This window comes from Vigna umbellata, chromosome 11, assembly GCF_029865625.1.
Source record: "Vigna umbellata cultivar VRB3 chromosome 11, Vumbellata_1.0, whole genome shotgun sequence".
NCBI classification, from domain to species: domain Eukaryota; kingdom Viridiplantae; phylum Streptophyta; class Magnoliopsida; order Fabales; family Fabaceae; genus Vigna; species Vigna umbellata.
The window spans coordinates 20,921,337-20,941,295 of NC_142175.1; the positions used below are offsets into that span (position 1 = coordinate 20,921,337).

Below are 19,959 nucleotides of genomic sequence, written 5' to 3' on the forward strand. Positions count from 1 at the left end.
GTAGAAATGAAAACAGCGCGTCTTAAACACTATGAAGATGATAAATGTGGTGATCTTATGGCTAACATAGGGGTTGATAATAAATTGGACTACTTTTGGTTTGATTGTTTACCCCGCGGTAAACACTGATTCTTTTTTAGGAATTGTTCTAAGCTTCCAGAATTTAGTTTTTGTTAGGATTCTGGGTCGGTTTTCTTTTTTCGGGCACAGGTTCGATTTAGCCTCCTTTTGCTTGTTTGTATCTTTTCTTTTTTTCTTCTTTAATGGATGTTTGTGTGATGACAAATGATGTTTGAAGTTTTAGGGTGCCAACTTAGGTGGAATGCTAAAGCTTCATCATCCTGATGTCTAACATGATTTTTTTTTCTTCAAAAAAAAAGTATTCGGTGACCAAGAAGAAAATAAAGCTAATGTCAATGTACCAACCTTAATGGAACTTTTCCAGGTAATGATAAAATGTCATTTAAGAATGAATAATTGAGCTAGAAGTAATATGATTACAGAGGTTATTTTACCTCCACAAAAGTGCTGACTGCAGTTTCCTTTCTTCACTCATCTTACTGTCAATCCCATCATCATCTTCCCTCATCGATAGAAGAACCATCCGAAGCATGCACAAGAATGGCTGGTCACTGTCTAACAGCTGGTATAACGCAGTCATTGCTCCCATTCCAGTACCTGACCCTCCACCTATACCAAGACCACCACCTTTCCCGGACTCATCTAGCAACAATGCTTGCAGCATTGCTACAGACTTCTTCACCAATGGAAGTTCAAGCCAATTGCCATTGTCATCTTTGTCCAGTAAGGACTTCCAAAATTCCCATCCACTCCCTCCACCACCAAATGAAGCTGTATTTGATGAAAGGCCAACACCGTACCATAAACGGCTTCTATATTTCCACCCAATTGCTAAATCCTTGGCACAAGATCCATATGATACAAAAGCACTAGAAACAGACTCATACGGATCAGCTGCAGCTGCTGCGGCAAGCTTTTCAATAACTGCAGCAGATATCTGACCATTTGCATCAGCCATTGACGAAAGTACCTAAAAAATTGAGAAAACAAGTCACACCATTATAAAAACAAACACATGCATGACCATAAGTGAGTGTGTGTGTGTGTGTGTGTGTGAGAGAGAGAGAGAGAAAGAAGGGGGTTATAAAAATTGAATCAACAAGACTGCAAATAAAATGGAAGTAGGGAAGAGAAGGGAACGGAAAACTAGAAAAAACTTGATCCTAAGGACCCTGCCAAATGTTAAGTGTACATATTATAGTCAACTTGTATAAAGAGTCAAACTTGTACACTTGTAGGTTTCTTTCATTGTATGTGTTCATTTTCATTGTACAGCTGTCAGTTTATAATAGCGAGAAGCCATCTGTCTCTATAAATACTTCTTATACATAGTATTAATGAAAATATTCTGTTCTTGTTTAGTTTTTCCCTATCTTTTCTCTGTTCAAATTCTCTATGACAAAAGATGGATATTTATGGAGAAAACAGATACAGCATTGCAAAAAAATAAAACAGAAATTGAAACTTTAATAAGCAATGTATCAAATTATTGATTTTAGAAAAGGCTTATAGAAAAACAGGATGATATGCAACCATTGTATGAATTTTGAAGGAATGACACGAAGAACAGTGGAGAGATAATGCAAATTATTGTATTTATGACACATAGCATGCATGCACATCTACTTTTAAATTACTGTATGCATACGTCAAGAGAGACTCCCCCAGAGTTGCTAGATGCTGATGTGCGATCACCCCTAACATCTGTTGATTCTGAGCTTGTGAATGATGATGTTAAGTTATAATGCACTGGATAAAAGAGAGATAGGGGAGATGGAGAGCCATCTGCAGCACGTGAAGAAGATGACTGCTTGCATTGAGACCTTATATGATCCTCAACAAGCATTAGTATCACAATAACATTCTCTACTAAAGCCACAGACAGGTGAGTAGCGTTCTCAGCCTCTGCCTTGGCAGCATCTGGAGACAAGCCCTCAGAAGCAACACCAGCAGCAGCCATGGCAATAATTTGAGTCTGCAGTAAGGAAAGTCTGAATGTAGACGTTATTTCTGTTTTTCTTCCACTCTTTTCAACAAAAGGAATATATATAATTCCAATAGTCCGTGTTCTTATACATTCACACATTTATGTGAGTAGTTGAGAAATTGTTTTCTAGATGAGCATATACATTAATAACCAAAATTAACAAGTAGGGAAAAAACGTCAAAAGATGAAAAGGACAAATTATCTTGTAATGGGAAAATGAAACTGTTCATTAGGAAAAATCAACAAAGGTTGGAAACAATATGTACCTGGATCTGCAACTCACTAGAAGCGAAGTCCAGCAAGCCACCAAAGAGCCTTCTCTTAAATGTAGGTAATGACTCTTCACGCCTTCAATACATGAACCAAGGAAGAATTGTCGCATAAACCATTATACCAAGGTAAAAAGAACATCTCTTCAGTGTAAACTTTTTATCAAGACAAGGGAATTATATGACAGTATAGAAAGAGCCTGTGAAAGATATGCCTAAAATTCTCCTAATAATTTTCCACAAAGCTAGACTAGGATTATGGCATTGAATTCAGAGAAGGAAAATGTAAGAAAAGAAAAATAAAATAGAGTACATATCAGCAGAATAATAGCATAGATCAGTGTTATCAAAGAACTGCTCATCCATTACCAAGAATGCCACTAATCTATTATTCATGCCTGTCTTTCAGACATCATTTGTTCCTCATTGAGTTCCCTGTCAATCAATGTGGAGTATATCTGGGAGTGACTGCGAATTTTATTAAATATTTAAACTTCAGTGAAACTTACAATTTTTAAAAGATCGAGAGTATCTTTAATTCAGTTAACCTTGGGACTAGCTTCACAACCTGGCACATATATAGCAATGATATGTTGTGTTTCAATTCCAAATCGAGGCTTCAAGAAAATATAATTTTTATTTCACTAAAAACAGTGAAATAGGATAATTTAATAGCATCGAAAATTCTGCCCGGAATATTTATAGAAAAGCAGTCACTCCCAAGGCCTGTGATCCCTTTGTATTTATCACGATATTTTAGTATTGTATTTCAAGATATTATAACTATCACATTAATCAACATAACAAGGGTAGGTCATCTACTTAAGTGTATGCTACTTGATTTTATTTTAAATTTGGTTGGAAAAATATGAAGATATATTATAAAATTAATAGTAAAAATCATAATATGTCAAAAAAAAAAAGTAATTGAAACTAAAAAATGCAATTAAAATAATATCTCTACAAATAAAAAACTTATAAGAGTTTATAATTAATAAAAACTAAAACTATAATTACCTCAAAATATATTTTGCCAATAAAATAAAAATAAAATTTATACAAAAGTATCAAACATTTCCATATTGATCATTTGTGTCAACAGATAATTATATCAAAAACTTTAAAATCCAATGAGCTAATTAGCTTTTTAGCTACCTTTTCAAAATATAGCCAATGTCGAACAATATCAAGTAGCAAAAGGAACATACTACAATGATGGAGCTGAATAGTAATAATAACGAGCTCCAAATGGATACAAACTTACCTAATTCGCTGCTCTCCTGTGCTAGATCCACCAATAATTGAAAGCCATTCTGCACAATGAATTGTTGCTTCAATATCCTACAAATATAAAGCGATCCACCAAATAAAAAAAGAATTAATATAAAAATATTAAAAAATAAACTATGGCAAGATCAGACAGTAGCCGAATATAATGCAAATGAACCTTCCATCCGTCCTTTTGGCGCATTGAACGTTCTAGCATTATAACAAGGAATTTATATATTATGTCCTCTATGTCCCCAAGGCTTGTCGAATCAGATGATTTGCCTGGACCCAACTGTTCAAGCAAAAAGAAAAAAGCATGCTGCATAAATAATAACATTACACAAGAAGTTTACATGTATTCACACAAATCAATTTATTTTCAAACCACAATACTTTGAAAACATAGCCCTCTTGCACCCTTGTTGTATTAGTGTAGTATAAACCTAGTGCAGTTCATTATGCTGTGTTTTTCAGTAGCTGTAGCATTTTTAGTTGTTATATTATTTCTGTTTTAACTGACAGACACGTGTCATATGCACATACTCTATAGGGTTCAAGCTCTATAGAGTTCCATGATCTTGTATTCTCTATCTAAAATCAGAAATTTTCTCTCTTCCTCTCTCTCTTAGATGTTCCTCTTTCTTCCAAGGTAGATAACTTTCAATGAAAACAATCCAAAAGGTAAAATCTCAATCCTGGATTAGGATCATATATAAGGTTTCGAAAACAACATGATAATATTTTTCAAAATTTATAAATTAAATCAGGTTTTTCTACTCTAAGAAAAAGTTTTGAGACTTAAACCATTTAAAATCAAATTTATTAATACTACAGTGATTCATAAATACCCTTGTGAATTATTTGCTTCAGACATTGTTTTTGAGCCACAATGTTGTGATAATCAGTCATGACCTTGCAATAATCCATCATAAGTTAAGACTTTTTTCTTGAAGTTTTGAAGGGGAGACATAAGTGTCTGTTAAATTTTATTGAAGAAAAATGAAGGATAGTAAAAAAAGGCAAAGATAAGAGCTTCATAAATTTTTACCTCATAGTTTGATATTAGGACCTCGAGAATCCATTCAGGCCATTCCTCCATATTTGTCAGAATCCCTTTATTTTCTGGATGACTGCAAGCCAAAAATAGAAGATCCTGAAATCATACACAAACAGGGAGCTTAAAACTAGAGGATGAGAAACAAGTTCTCAATTGGGAAGTACATGCACTGCTGGAACTTTCCATCGGACTCAATTCCATAAACAGACTTTCTGTATGGCAGCGGCATTTGCATGCACTGCAATACTTAACTATGTACTTAAAGCCAATACTTGCCGAAAAGCAAAACATTGCTCATAAAGAAAGAAATGGAGAGACTATAGAACTAAATGTGACATATAACCAACATAGCTTAAATCTTTTTATCTATTTTTTCAATAACCTATGGATTGAAAACTAAGGAAGTCTCATAGAGCATGATTTCAAGCTCTATGAATTGAAACAGTCTCCTACTGTAATGAAGACCATGGGATACAAGCAAAGCCTAGGTGACCATATACTATTTATTAAGCCTTTCACTTCAAGGGGTTATACTGTCTATTCAGATCATATAATTGTAATTGGAAATTATCAGGCAGGAATGGAAGCCTTAAAACAATGTTTGATAACTTTCAAAATCACGCTACTCATTATGTATGTTAGGAAGTTCTGTGTTTTATCCTTCTATATTTTTAATATTTATTACATGTGTATCTTGCTTTTAAAACTAGGATTTTGTATTTAAAAACAATCCTACAATTACAATGGTTTTTTTCCTTAGAATTTGTTGTTAGTAGGATATTCAATGCATTACTGAAAGTTGTAGGTAGAATATTAAATGTGTTAGATGTTAAGTTGTATGTTTCTATTAATTGGGCTTAGCCCATTCTGTATTTAGGGTTTAACCCTTATCTTACATTATAAATAAACTACCCTATGTGTATGCTAAACACATAAGGGAGATTTCTCCTAATCTTCTTCACTATATTCAATATGGTATCTAGAACACAGGAATAGTTCCAGTCAACTCCACGGCCTCCGGCACTCATCACTGCCGCTGTCGTTGCAGTCGCCGTCGCTGCCGTCACCGCCGCCGCCGTCGTCGCCGTTGTCGTCGCCGCCGCCACCGTCGCCGGAGTTCCAGAATCGACCGGCGACCACACCATCGGAATCGTCTCGACCGGGCGACCACCGTGGTACGAAGATCGCGGCGAACGGACCACCCACGCGCCGCCACAAGAGTCACCGCTGCCGCCGCGCGTGCCGGCGCGTCGCCGGAGCTTTCCGCCGCCGATCAACATCGCCGTGATCGCCTCCTCGCCCTCTTTCTGGATCTGTGGTCGTTGCGTCAATCGGAGCACTTTGAATTTTTAGGGTTTCTCCCTCTCCATGGCTACCCAACTTGATGATCGGAGTCGGTCTCGCCAACCAGGTAAAGGACGTCCAAAATGTGACCATTGTGGCAAGCTAGGCCACAAAATTGATAGATGTTATGCACTTCATGGACGTCCTCCTCGACCTATGTAATGGCTAATTCTGATCCACCTCCCCGATCACCGTCTGCAGACCATCCTACTTCATCAAATACGATAAATAACCCTTTACTCTTTCAGGAATTTCTCAGATGGTACGAGGACCGTCAGCACTCTAGTTCCACTACATCTGCTTCTGTTATACGCACAGGTACTCCTTTTGTTGGTCTGACTCACTCTCTCGGATCTTGGGTCCTTGACTCAGGTGCCACCGATCATATCACTGGTAACAAGTCCTTGTTTTCTTCCTTGTCATGTCCGGTTAATTTACCCTCGGTAACGATGACTGATGGGTCTAGAGTCTCATCTCATGGTATTGGTACTGTTCATATTTTTCCGTCCATATCCATTGATAATGTACTTTATGTCCCTGGGTCTCCTTTTAACTTATTGTCCGTAAGTCGTCTAACTCGTTCCCTTAATTGTGTTATTTCATTTACCAAAGATTCTGGTTGGTTGCAGGACCGGAGTTCGAAACACATGATTGGCACAGGATGTGAGTCTCATGGCCTATATCATCTCAGCCCTTCTCCACATGCTAGCATAATCATGGAGTCACCATCCCTTCTTCATGCTCAGTTAGGTCATCCCAGTCTTGCCAAACTGCAACAACTTGTTCCGAGTCTGTCCAAATTATCAAGTTTGTCGTGTGAGTCTTGTCAGTTAGGTAAACATACTCGTAGTTCCTTTCCTCGTAGTGCTTCACAACGAGCGTCATCCCCCTTTTCATTGGTTCATTCTGATATTTAGGGACCTAGTCGTGTTAAGTCAACTTTAGGATTTCAGTATTTTGTTACCTTTATTGATGACTATTCCAGATGTACTTGGTTGTTTCTCATGAAGAATCGTTCTGAGTTGTTTTCTATTTTTCAAACTTTTTTCAGTGAAATAAAAACTCAGTTTGGGGTTTCTATTCGCACTTTACGTAGTGATAATGGCCGTGAATACCTTTCTCAACAGTTTAAACATTTTATGGCTTCTCATGGCATTCTTCACCAAACCTCATGTGCTTATACCCCTCGGTGCCTGAGCGCAAGAATAGACACCTTATTAAAACAACTCGTACCCTTCTCATTCATGGTCAAGTACCTTCACGTTTTTGGGGTGATGCTGTTCTCACGACATGTTATCTTATCAACCGCATGCCATCTTCCGTCCTAGCGAACAAAATCCCTCATTCTCTTTGTTCATGATTTTAGTCCTGATCTTGATAAGTTATCTCCTAGGTCTCACAAATGTGTCTTCTTAGGATTTCCACGGTCACAAAAGGGCTATAAGTGTTTTTCCCCTTCCCTCAATCGTCATTTTATCTCTGCTGATGTCACTTTTGATGAATCTTCTTTTTACTTTACACATTTATCTTCTAGTTTTGTACCTCTCCCTGTTACTGTTGATATTCCTCTTATCTGTGATCCTCCTGGTGATGCTCCACCCATTTTGTCTCCTCCTTCTTTAGACTCTCATTTACCACAGGATCGTCCTTCACCACCACCCCTTCAGGTTTATAGTCGCCGCAATTGTCTCCCTCATGACTCACTTCCAGTGCCGCCTCCTGTGTCTCCTCCGGCTCCAGCAAATGAGTCTGACTTGCCTATTGCCCTCCGTAAAGGTATACGCTCTACCCGTAACCCTTCCCCCCATTATACTGTTCTTAGTTACCACAGATTATCTCCATCTTTTTACACTTATCTCTCATCCATTTCTTCTGTGTCAATTCCTAAATCTGTGGATGATGCCTTAACTTATCCTGGCTGGCGTCAAGCTATGCTGGATGAATTAAGTGCTTTACAGAAAAGTGGAACTTGGGAGCTTGTCCAATTACCATCTGGAAAGTCTGTTGTTGATTGCAGGTGGGTGTATGCTATCAAGGTTGGCCCTGATGGCACAATTGATCGTCTGAAAGCTCGACTGGTTGCCAAAGGCTACACACAGATTTTTGGTTTGGATTATGGTGATACTTTTTCTCCAGTGGCAAAAATGACCTCTGTTCGGCTATTCATTGCCATGGCCGCTCTTCGACAATGGCCTCTTTACCAACTTGATGTCAAAAATGCTTTCCTAAATGGTGATTTGCATGAAGAAATTTATATGGAGCAATCGCCTAGCTTTGTTGCTCAGGGGAGTCATCTGGATTGGTATGTCGTCTTCGCAAATCCTTATATGCCCTAAAACAATCTCCTCGGGCCTGGTTTGGTAAATTCAGCTGTGTTGTTCAACAATTTGGTATGTCTCGCAGTGAAGCGGATCATTCAGTGTTCTATCGCCACTCAAGTGCTGGATGTATTTACTTAATAGTGTATGTTGATGATATTGTTCTCACAGGAAGTGACTATCTCGGCATCTCTCAGATGAAACAACACCTTTGTCATCATTTTCAAACCAAAGATCTTGGCAAACTCCGGTACTTTTTGGGTATTGAAGTAGCACAATCCAATGATGGTATTGTCATATCTCAAAGGAAGTATGCGTTAGACATCTTGGAGGAAATAGGGTTAATGAACTGTAAATCTGTTGAGACACCTATGGACCCTAACATCAAACTCTTACCAAATCAGGGGGAGCCTTTCTCAGATCCTGAACGGTATAGAAGATTAGTTGGTAAATTAAACTATCTTACTGTTACGCGTCCTGACATTTCCTTCGCAGTTAGTGTGGTGAGTCAGTTTCTAAACTTCCCATGTGAAGACCATTGGGATGCAGTTGTTCGCATACTCAAGTATATTAAAGGATCACCTGGAAAAGGTTTGCTATATGGCTCTAACAATGATACAAAAATCGTTTGCTATTCAGATGCTGATTGGGCTGGTTCCCCTTCTGATAGGAGGTCTACTTCTGGATATCGTGTCTCTATTGGTGGCAACCTGATATCTTGGAAAAGTAAGAAGCAAAGTGTTGTGGCAAGGTCCAGCGCAGAAGCAGAATATAGAGCTATGGCATCTGCTACTTGCGAGCTTGTGTGGCTTAAACAATTACTTAATGAATTGAAATTTGGAGATGCCACTCACATGACACTTATATGTGATAATCAAGTTGCTCTTCATATTAGCGCTAACCCCTGTCTTCCATGAGAGAACCAAGCACATTGAAGTTGATTGTCATTTTATTAGAGAAAAAATCATATCAGGAGATATCAAGACTGAGTTCGTTAACTCAAGCAACCAGTTGGCAGACATATTCACCAAGTGCTTACGAGGACCTAGAATTGACTATATTTGTAACAAGCTTGGAACATATGATTTATATGCTCCAGCTTGAGGGGGAGTGTTAGATGTTAAGTTGTGTGTTTCTGTTAATTGGGCTTAGCCCATTCTGTATTTAGGGTTTAACCCTTATCTTACATTATAAATAAACTACCCTATGTGTATGCTAAACACATAAGGGAGATTTCTCCTAATCTTCTTCACTATATTCAATAAAATGTATTACTAGAAGTTGATAGAAGTTGTTAAAAGATTCAAGAGATCTCTTTGTAATTATTACTTTAGGGTTAGAGCTCTCTATAGATAAAGGTTAATTTACGATTTCAAATGAATCAATTTGAATAGATTCTAACTACATTGACCTTCTTTATTTTATATTAATATTTTCAAGTTAGATATAAAGCTCCTGATCTTGGGAGCCCTACTTTGGCATTTATTCTTTACCCTCTTATTTATGGTTCCTTTTAGAATTGGTTGAAGTGTACCCATTTCCTTCAAATATTAAGGTTGCCACCCAACTTGTGGTTTTGTCACCGCTACAGCACCCCGTTTGCAATCAACCACCGCTACATCTATGGTCACATTTTTTCATTTACCAGTTTAACAATGTTGTAGTCTTGATTTGTGGTTAGTTTTTTATTCCATATGTTTTATGTTCTTCTTTTCATTATTCCATTTCCTTTTATTTTATTGCTCTTCCACCTAATTTTAGTGATTAAGGTGATATTAGTATTTCTCGGGCATTTGTCCCTTTTTAATGCTACATTCCAGTTTTGTATGTGTTTATCTTAGTGCTGAGATGAATGGTTGATTTTGCACAATGAACTTCTCTGATTTTCTGAACTACTATTTCAGTCATTGGTTATGCATTGTTTTACTATGCTATTTGTTGCCTTTTTCATCTTTTTGAGCCCTGAGTTGGAGCACCTACTATTTTATTGATTCTTTTCTTTTGATATCTACTTTTACTATTTAGTTTAATCATGCATTTCATGTAATATGTGTTGCACTTTACATTCCAATCTTCCAATTTCATTTTCTCTGTTTTAGTGAAAGTAGTACCTATTTTATTCTCTATTACACATTTCTCTTTTTGGTTAAATTCTGTTTTGCAACTATGATTTCATTAAGTTGACTGCATAGTACTCGTTTTTATCTCTTAACTGTTTTATTTTCAATTTCCATTGCACCTTCCTCTCCCTGTTACACATCTCATCTCACAGTTCTGGCTTAGTAGAATTTTTGTTTTCTAGTTTCACAGCCTGTATTTCATGGTGTTAAGTGCTGTTTAATTATTCTAGTCTTTAGTTGTTACTGCTTTCTGTTATTACTTTTGAAACCCCCTAAAAATCTGTCTTTCAACAAGTCAATGAACTCACCGCAGTAGTTCTCCTTGGACTGACCTGACTTGATTCTTATACTACAGTAGAGGGGGTTAGTTCAGTTTGTTTGGGATAGTTTAGGCGACAAAGTTCTCACCACTAAGGAATCCCTATTATTTACTTAAGCATGTCATGTTACATGGATTTTTCTCATGAAAGAAAAATATGAAGTTTTATTTGACAAATTCTTCCATATGGTAAAAACATAATTCGGGAAGTCAATTAAAAGTTCATGTTCTGATAATGAGTGGGAATATGTAAATCAAGACATGTCTAAATTTCTTTCTGAAAATGGTGTTATTCATGAATTTCCTTGTGTGAATACACCACAACAAAATGCATTGCTAAAAGAAAATATAGACATCTTCTTGAGGTGACAGACACTTATTTAGAAAAAAAGGAAATAGGGTTACGTTACAGAATTAGTTACTAAACAATGTAAACAGGGGGTAAATTACCCTGTTTCTTTTTTGTAGTAGAGAAAAGGTGTGATAGGTTTCTTGGAAGGAAATCTATCTAGACACTTCTGATAGGATATAATATGATAGGTTATAATGGGTAATAGGTGTGCAGGAGAGAGAAAACAGTTGAAGAATTAATTGTTCAGTTTAGGAATTAATTGTTGTTGGGTAGTTAGAAGTGGGTTGCCTTTATAAGAAGGCAAGGGGGGTCTGGTAGAAGGGAGAGTTTTTGATATCAATTGTATAGACAGGAACCTTGATCATGTGGAGGGGGATTATGCTCCCAGTTATTGGTTGTACATGACATTGGTTGATGTGAATACATATTTTCATTCTTTTCTTACCATTTGGGTGCTATTGAGTGAGTGTGTGCTGTGAGACAGTTAGGTTTCATACCCAGAAACCTAACAATTTGGTCCGACCTGCCGGATCAAGGACCTGTCGGATCAAGAAGCTGCCGGATCAAAGTTGGGGTGAAGGATCAAGAAGCTGCTCCGCTTAGGAGGGGACTGCCGGATCAAGAAGGGATCAAGAAGGGATCAAGAAGTGATCAAGAAAGGGTGGAAGCATGGAAGGAAGAGACAATACTTTGGAGAGAAGGGTCAGTGAACAGAAAATGGGGATGGCAGAATGGAGGAGAGATATCCAAGAAATAAAAGAAATGTTACAGGAAATCAAGATTCACATAATGGGCTTAGAAAGAAGTGAGAAAGCTATCATGAGAGGAAAGAAAGATGGTTCAGAGGAAGAACTGGAGGAAGACATGGGCAAAGGGCAGCAAAATTGGAGGCAGCGGGTAGAATTGCCCAGGTTTGAGGGGTTGGACCCGTTGGGATGGATCTCTCAAGTTGAGAAGTTTTTTGACACCCAAAATATCACAGAGAAGGAGAGGCTCAGGTTGGCTTACAGCTGCATGGAGGGAGGCACAATTTATTGGTTCAGGGCCTGGAAAAATAAAACCAAGAACCTTTCTTGGAAAGGGTTGAAAGAGGCATTGATAATGGGGTTCGAAAAAAGAGATAGAGGTTTTGTTTTTGAAAAGTTGGGCCAAACTGCAAAAATCACAGAAGCTGCTGATGAGAAAGTTGTTGGTGTTGCTGCCCAGGAAGTGGCAAAAGCTGCTCTTTCTGGGAAGGAAAGAGAAAGAGATATCAGTGCAGAAGACAAAAAATGTGATGGAGGCATTGTTTGTGTTGCTGCCCAGGAAGTGGCAGAAGCTGCCGTTTCTAGGAGAGATAGTGGGGTAGGTTGTGATGTGTATGATAAAACAGTGAAGAAGAGTGAAGACAGAGGAAAGAAAGCAGAATATGGTGGGAACAGGGTGACTATGATGGCTGGAAATAAAGTAGAAGATGCAGCTGTCTTGAGTGGGAAAAAAATATGGTTGTCACAAACATACAAAACACTAGAAGACCAATGGCAGAGATATTTCTTTGCAGGGTTGCAATTTAACATTCAGAGGAAACAGTTAGCTCAACATGATGATGATGAAGGAATTGGATGGTCAGATCAACAAGTTCTTTCCTTTTTAGCTTCTAGGATGAACAAATTTGGGCAAGGAGAGGGCTTTGCCAGTACTACTCTATAAAAATACAAAAAAGGTTTTGGGGGTGGAAGAAGAGAAAACAATTATTGATCATTCATCAGAAAAGAGTTAAAATCCAAGCCCATGTAAGTGGTCACCAGGTCAGAAGGCAATATAGAACAATCATAGGGTCCATGGGAATTCTGGAAAAAAAACAACTCTTAAAGGAGTCAACAATTTTTTCATATAGACCACCACCCAAACCTCCAGACCTGAATTGGAGGCAGCAGCCAGTGGGTTCCCTTCCTATGATGATTAGCCATGGGAACAAGCACTACTGTACCAACCTTGAGGACAAGGTTGTTTTGCAGCAGGGTGTAATGATAGGATATAATATGATAGGTTATAATGGGTAATAGGTGTGCAGGAGAGAGAAAACAGTTGAAGAATTAATTGTTCAGTTTAGGAATTAATTGTTGTTGGGTAGTTAGAAGTGGGTTGCCTTTATAAGAAGGCAAGGGGGGTCTGGTAGAAGGGAGAGTTTTTGATATCAATTGTATAGATAGGAACCTTGATCATGTGGAGGGGGATTATGCTCCCAGTTACTGGTTGTACATGACATTGGTTGATGTGAATACATATTTTCATTCTTTTCTTACCATTTGGGTGCTATTGAGTGAGTGTGTGCTGTAAGACAGTTAGGTTTCATACCCAGAAACCTAACAACTTCACTAACACACACCACATGGGAAGAAAAGATAGTAAAACCGAGTAAATCTGTTATTATTCCTCCAATTTGTACACCCAAAGCCTCCAAGTGAGCCAAGTTCCCCCTCCACAGGATAAATGTTTCCTGTCTATACAAAGAATGAATATTCAAAACTAAAACTATTAAAAGAGTACACCAGCTCTTTATAAGACCTCCTTTCCCGCCACTAACTGTTATTACAGTTACACCTCATTTATTCTCCTAACATCCTCATTCCCTCTTCTCTTTCTCTCATAAACTCTCCATATGCTATCAAGGTGCTTTGAAATCATAAACTTGTATTCTCTTGGTTAATACACTCAGTAATAAACTCCAGGAGGTAGATTGTTTTTGTTTCTCTTGATTCAATTCCTCTTGTTATTTAAACAGAACCCAGTTGAGCATATTTCTTTTGATTAGTTTTAAACTTATTATCAGACTTATTCAATTCCTATTGTTGTTTAAACATGTTGGGAATCCAAAGGTGAGTCTAAGTCCCACATTAGATAAATGATAAAGTAGAGCAGTATATAAAGATAAAAGACCCATTAACCTATTGCCTTAAGGTTTTGAGTACAGGGTGGTGTCAATCCCTTATATGGTGGGCTCATATGTCATTGGTGTTTGTATCTCCCCACAAACCTCCTCCTTGATAGATCCAACAAAACAAAACCTAATTGAGCCTGTCACTTTCTTTTTATTAGTTTTAAAGTTATTATCAAGCTTAGCTACTCTCTTAAGGAAGTAAAGAAATTATTTCTATGTTACACCACAATCCTTTTGATCTTAAAATATTGGCAACATTCCCTTACAACACCCAAAAGAAAAAGGAATAAGTGTCTAACAAGAAACTAAATTCCTAAATTAAGAAGTAATTCAATAAGTAAATTGCTATAAGAAAATCAAATGCATAAATCAAGAACATTAGAAAAGAAGACACTAAGAAAACCTAGGCAAAGATAAGATATGATGCACAACTATTGCATGCATATTGTGAAAAAAATTGTTAAGCCAATACCTGTAGTGCTCTGCTCAGCAAAGGCCTAGGTGCAAATGGAAGGGAATGCAAAAGCGCTATTAGCAGTTGTGAATGCTCAAAGCGATGGCCAGGATCATTGAAATCCAGCGCATTCTCTGTTGAAGAAGCATTTATCTGAAATAAAAAAAAAATACCATAAAAAACGTGGCAAAGGAAAACGTGAGTTATCTTAAAAAGATATCCAACGTGGCTTCAAGGCTTTGGTGTATTAATGTTTTAACAATATAAGACGGAATCTTTCATTTATAATTGAGCATTACCTTCTTATTTCAATTAATATGCTTCCTATATAATGAGAAAAGACAAAACTTAGCCTATTCCTAAAAAGTGAATTTTAAGTCTTGTTGAAATATGGCTATAAATACTGCACATTTACTGTATAATAAATATAGACTTGTTTATAAGAAATCCCTAAATTAAGGGTTTAGGATTTGTTTACTGCACTGCGAGGCTTGTGAATTATATAAACATGCGTGTATCTTTTCCCATTAGCAACAATAGAAGTTCACAACCTTTCCAATTAATCAGTAGTGATATATGGGAACAATCTACTATAACTAGTATCTCTTGGTCCCATTGGTTTGTAGTCTTTATTGATGATTGCACAAGAGTTATTTGGATCCATTTGCTTCACAAAAATATGACGTGACTATTGTTATTTCCATCTTTCATTCAACGACTCAGCATCAATTTGAGGTCAACATAAAAAGATTTAGGTTTGACAATGCTAGAAATTATTTCAACAAAACTGCCTATACTTATTTTCAATACAAAGGGATATTGTTGACAAACTCAAAGAAAAGAATATTTCTGGCAGCAAATGGATATTCACAGTAAAATGTCAGGCTGCTGCGTATATTGAAAGGTACAAGTTCGCTTGTTGATAGAAGATTAATGACTGAATATTGTACTTTCCTAAGTGTGAAATTAGTGATCTGGAGAAAAAAAAGGGGGATGTGGTGGCAAGATCATCGGCTGAATCAGAGTTCAGGCCTGCACAAGGGCTGAGTTATTATGACTAAAAATTATCTTAGACGACTTGAAGGTTAATTTGGGATTTACTATACAATAACTACAAAATTGTTGAATAATAAATATATATTTGTTCGCAAGAAAGTCCTAAACTTAAGGGATCGGGATTAGGAGTCTATTTCGTAGATTTGTTTCAAATTTAGAGTCTTTAGTTATGGAGATTTGTTTCCTTTTTTTCATGAGACTTATTTCCTTTTATTTGCATTTCATTTCTCCATTAAATACCAATTGTTACAAATTATTTCATGAGTCTAACTCAGTCTCACAAAACAAGTTAGTAAGTTGAAGTTTACACTTATTTACAAATTATAATTTGATCATATCTCTAATCAATGTGCTCTCATCAAGGACTGGACATCTCAAGCAAGGAAATAAATATTTGTGGGTAGTCTTATAGTGATCCAAAAGCAAGTAACAAAATAGACCCAACAAACCTTTCTAAGATTAGCTCTCATACCATCTCAAAATGTGAATTTTAAGCTTAACCTAACCTCACAAATATAGCTTTAAGTTGGGGTCTCTTGATACCAACTTGAATTAAGATGTGATAATAAAAGCAGTCGTTTATTGTGCTCAGTTGATGTATATTATATATACAAACATGCATTTATATAGGAAAAGTACTATCCTATAACACTCAAGCTAGGAACATACACCCAACACTGCAGTTTTACGAAAGTTGAACAAAAAAATAACAGTCACAATTTTACCATCATTATAGATATGTCTAATTAGAATCAATTTATAGGAATCTGAATAAAACATATCACATCATGTATATTCATAAAAAATTTCCTATAATTATCTGCCTTAGTCGCAATTAATATGTATTTCTTGCAATCATGTAACGTATACACAGTTTCAACATCTCTTGCATCTATCTCTCTTTCAACAAAATCTTAAATATATTTTGCAAATTTTATCTCAAAGTGACATACAATGCAAATAACATGGATAGTACACATACAAAGCAAAGAATGTAAGAACTATATCATATAGAATTGAGTTGGAAGAATTATAATTTTTTCTCATATTGAAAGAAAAAACATACATTTACACTCTTAGAAAGAAAGAAAAACCTATAAGATGAAAATGGCCAAAGAAAATAAGCTTATACTAAATAAAGCATGTCCATTTCAATAAACACAATATTTTCCATTTTTATACTGGCAAAATAGTATCCTACAATTGGCATGGACTAGGGACTAGGGACTGGGGATAAGGTAGAGAGAGTATGTCATACCGAGGCAGTCAATAAAGTTGTATAGACATTGTTTGTCAACAGCCTACACGGTGCTGCCTGGAATGCCTTTTGTAAGGCGTAAAAAAGAAAAGAAACCTTATCTTCAAACATTGTACTTCCACCATCTTGCAGTCCAACACCCAAAAGGTTGCTTGCTGTATCAAGACCAGAGCGGGAACCATGCCCCAGATGCCCAGAAACTATTAAAGCACCCAAGAGACCAACAATCCCAACAACAATGCCATCACTTTTATCAGCATTATAAACATTTTTCCTAGCACTGTCAGCACTGATGGATAGACTTATGCCTCCCAAATTCTTGACAGATGGAGTTTCTGAGGTACGTGTCATCCCTTCAATATACACATCAGGAGAACTAGGACCAATATTACTGCAACTATCAGCAGATTGGGAACCTTCATCATCCTGATATGTTTCTGTGATTTCACTGCTACCATCATTTTCATTTTTTTTAAATTCAGGATTCTTTGGTGCCGATTCAAGAGCATCACTTTCTCCAGCTTTAACTTCCCTTTGGAGAAGAACAAGAAGAGTTTCTATCCCTCCACATGCTAGGAATGCTTTTGCAAATGAGTGAGCTCTAGCTGTATTCGGCTGCACAACCAACCTGTAGAAGAGATGTAACACCCTAGCAATCTGTAAAATAAAGTAAATAAAGAGTAAAATTTCTTTAAATTTTGATAACAGATTTTAAAAATTAAACCAAAGCATAATAAATTTGTGTTACATTGTTCAAATTTCCAAATAAGCCACTAAGCTTGAGATTAGTAATAACCACAAAGAGAAGATGTGGATTACTTGTTTTCAGACAAAGAAGAATATAAAATATCAATAACCCTGAGTTTCTGGTAATTTAGTTATGCAACAATGTAAGGTATTTTACTAGTTAATGGCTCATAAAGTATATTTAGAGAATACAATGTTATACAGAAAATAGGGTTTAGTTTTCGGAAAATTACAGCAGAAGTGTCAAATATCCCACACACTGTTGGAGTTCATCCTCCCATATAAATTGTAAAAGCGTGGAGCAAGTTAGAAGCTCTAGTTAAAGGGGACATGTCATAGAACTTTGTAATCAATGTAATTAATTCTCAAGTTTAAAAGGAGATGATTTCTTTCTTCTTATTATTTTGGAAATAAGAACAAACTATTCTAGGGAATAGCTAGTAATAAAAACAAGATAAAATAACTATACAAAATTAAAAGCAATAAGAATATTATCTGAAACTTTCTAAAATATATTTGAAACTCCCCTCAAGCTAGTAAATAAATGTTCTTCATTCCGAGCTTTAATATAATTCTCTCAAAGTTACTGTTGTTTAGCCCTTTGATGAGTATGTCTGCGAGTTGTCCCTAGGTAGACACATACTAAGTGCAAATCATTCCATGGTCAATCTTTTATTTGATAAAATGTTTATCCACATCAATATGTTTAGTTCTATGTTGTTGTACTGGATTGTGAGTTATGCTAATTGTGGATTTATTGTCACAATATAACCTCATAGGCTCATCGCTCTTCATGTTTAAGTCTTTCAATATACCCTTCAACTATAAGAGTTCACATTGCCTCCTACCTCCATTGCTTCTTAAGAACTAGAGCAATGATCAAATTTTTCCATGTTTATGGCCTTACATGGACTACCTGATGATTATCCATATATTTGTGATTAGATTTTAGAGTCCCCAATTGTACCTACCTCTACTTCCCCTTGTTCCAACCTATTTCTTTGTGTCAAGTAAGTCAACCACTAAATACCTTCTTCAGTCACTTCTGATGACACTTCAGCATTGGTATCTCAGTGTGATGATCACAATTTCCATCACAAGCCAAGCAAAGGGAATCACAAGTGTGAACATTGTCACAAGCTCGATCAAAAAATTGATAGGTGTTATACCTTACATGATCATCTTTGTTAGGGCCTACCCTAACAAAGTTTGTTGTTTGTTGGGTCTATTAAAGCCTAAGAAGACACATTTGAGAGCGCGAGCGAAGAGTTTGTCTAGTCCTAGAGACATGTCATGAACAAAACATACACACCCAAACACTCGGGAAGATGTGTGAAAGAGAAGATCATTAGGAAACAGAATGGAGAAGGGACTTTATGATCAAGAGAGGAGGAGGGCCTCCTATTAGTAAGATAACATGTAGTTAAGATGGCATCCCCCAGTGATGGACAGGAATATGGGCACCAAGCAAAAGGGTATGGGCAGTTTCAGTCAGGTGTCTATTTTTTCATTCTGCTATACCATTTTGCTGCGGTGTATGAGGACAAGTAGACTGATGTAAGATACCATGAGAACTCAAGATGGCAAAAAGGAAGGATGAGAAATACTCTTTGGCATTATCACTTCTTAATATTTTGATTACTTGACCAAATTGATTCTTGACTTCATTTAAAAAAGATGTAAAGACGGCTAATAATTCAGAATGATTTTTCATAAGATAAACCCAAGTACATCTTGAATATTCATCAATTAAGGTAACAAAATATCCAAAACCAAAGGAGAAAATAGGACTAGGTCCCCATATATCAGAATGGATGATGGAAAAATTAGAATTACATATTGATTGAGACCTTTTAAGAAAGGTAGATCTAACATGTTTTCCCAGTTGACATGACTCACATTCTAAGGTTTGGAGACCACTAAGTTCAGGACACATCTTTTTTAATTTGGAGAGACGAACCAAATCCGATGGTCACCGGACTGAACTGTATCAATGGCCGGCGGCGGACGGCGACGAAACAGTGAAGAACAGTGACCGACAACATTGAAGAGGACAACCGCGGACAGCGGCAAATGGCACCAAACAAATGCTACGAGACAGAAACCAGAGCGGACCCGCTTTGATACCGACTTGAGATTGAAACTGTAAACTAATTCTAGAGGGCTTGATTGATCCCTCTCATAATCGTCTATTTATAAGAATAAATTGATACAAGAGTACATGATAAGTAGGATAACCCTCGACACAATATAATCGTAATAACCCTAGACAGAGTATAATGATGATAAATAGGATAAATATTCTAACACTTTCTTTTAGCTATAACAAAAATTCACAGTTTGAGTCCACCAGAAAATCATAGATCCGCATTGCACATTATAGTCCTTGAGTATGGCTATAAATCTTC

The 19,959-nt window shown here is 36.7% G+C and overlaps 1 protein-coding gene and 1 pseudogene across 2 annotated transcripts; both read right to left on the reverse strand.

Moving 5' to 3' along the window:
• Positions 1–498: 498 nt before the first annotated feature.
• LOC124826162 (BEACH domain-containing protein C1-like) lies at positions 499–4,756 on the reverse strand. The gene is made up of 6 exons (XM_047298932.2): positions 4,655–4,756; positions 3,785–3,898; positions 3,602–3,678; positions 2,335–2,416; positions 1,730–2,056; positions 499–1,051 (listed from the first exon to the last, which is right to left on the reverse strand). The coding sequence occupies exons 1-6, from the start codon at positions 4,703–4,705 to the stop codon at positions 512–514; spliced, it is 1,191 nt and encodes a 396-aa protein (XP_047154888.1). The 5' UTR covers positions 4,706–4,756; the 3' UTR covers positions 499–511.
• A 9,610-nt stretch (positions 4,757–14,366) lies between these two features.
• LOC148191151 (BEACH domain-containing protein C2 pseudogene) lies at positions 14,367–17,506 on the reverse strand (annotated as a pseudogene). The gene is made up of 3 exons (XR_015782767.1): positions 16,805–17,506; positions 14,509–14,643; positions 14,367–14,381 (listed from the first exon to the last, which is right to left on the reverse strand). The product of XR_015782767.1 is annotated as a BEACH domain-containing protein C2 pseudogene (transcript).
• Positions 17,507–19,959: the final 2,453 nt, after the last annotated feature.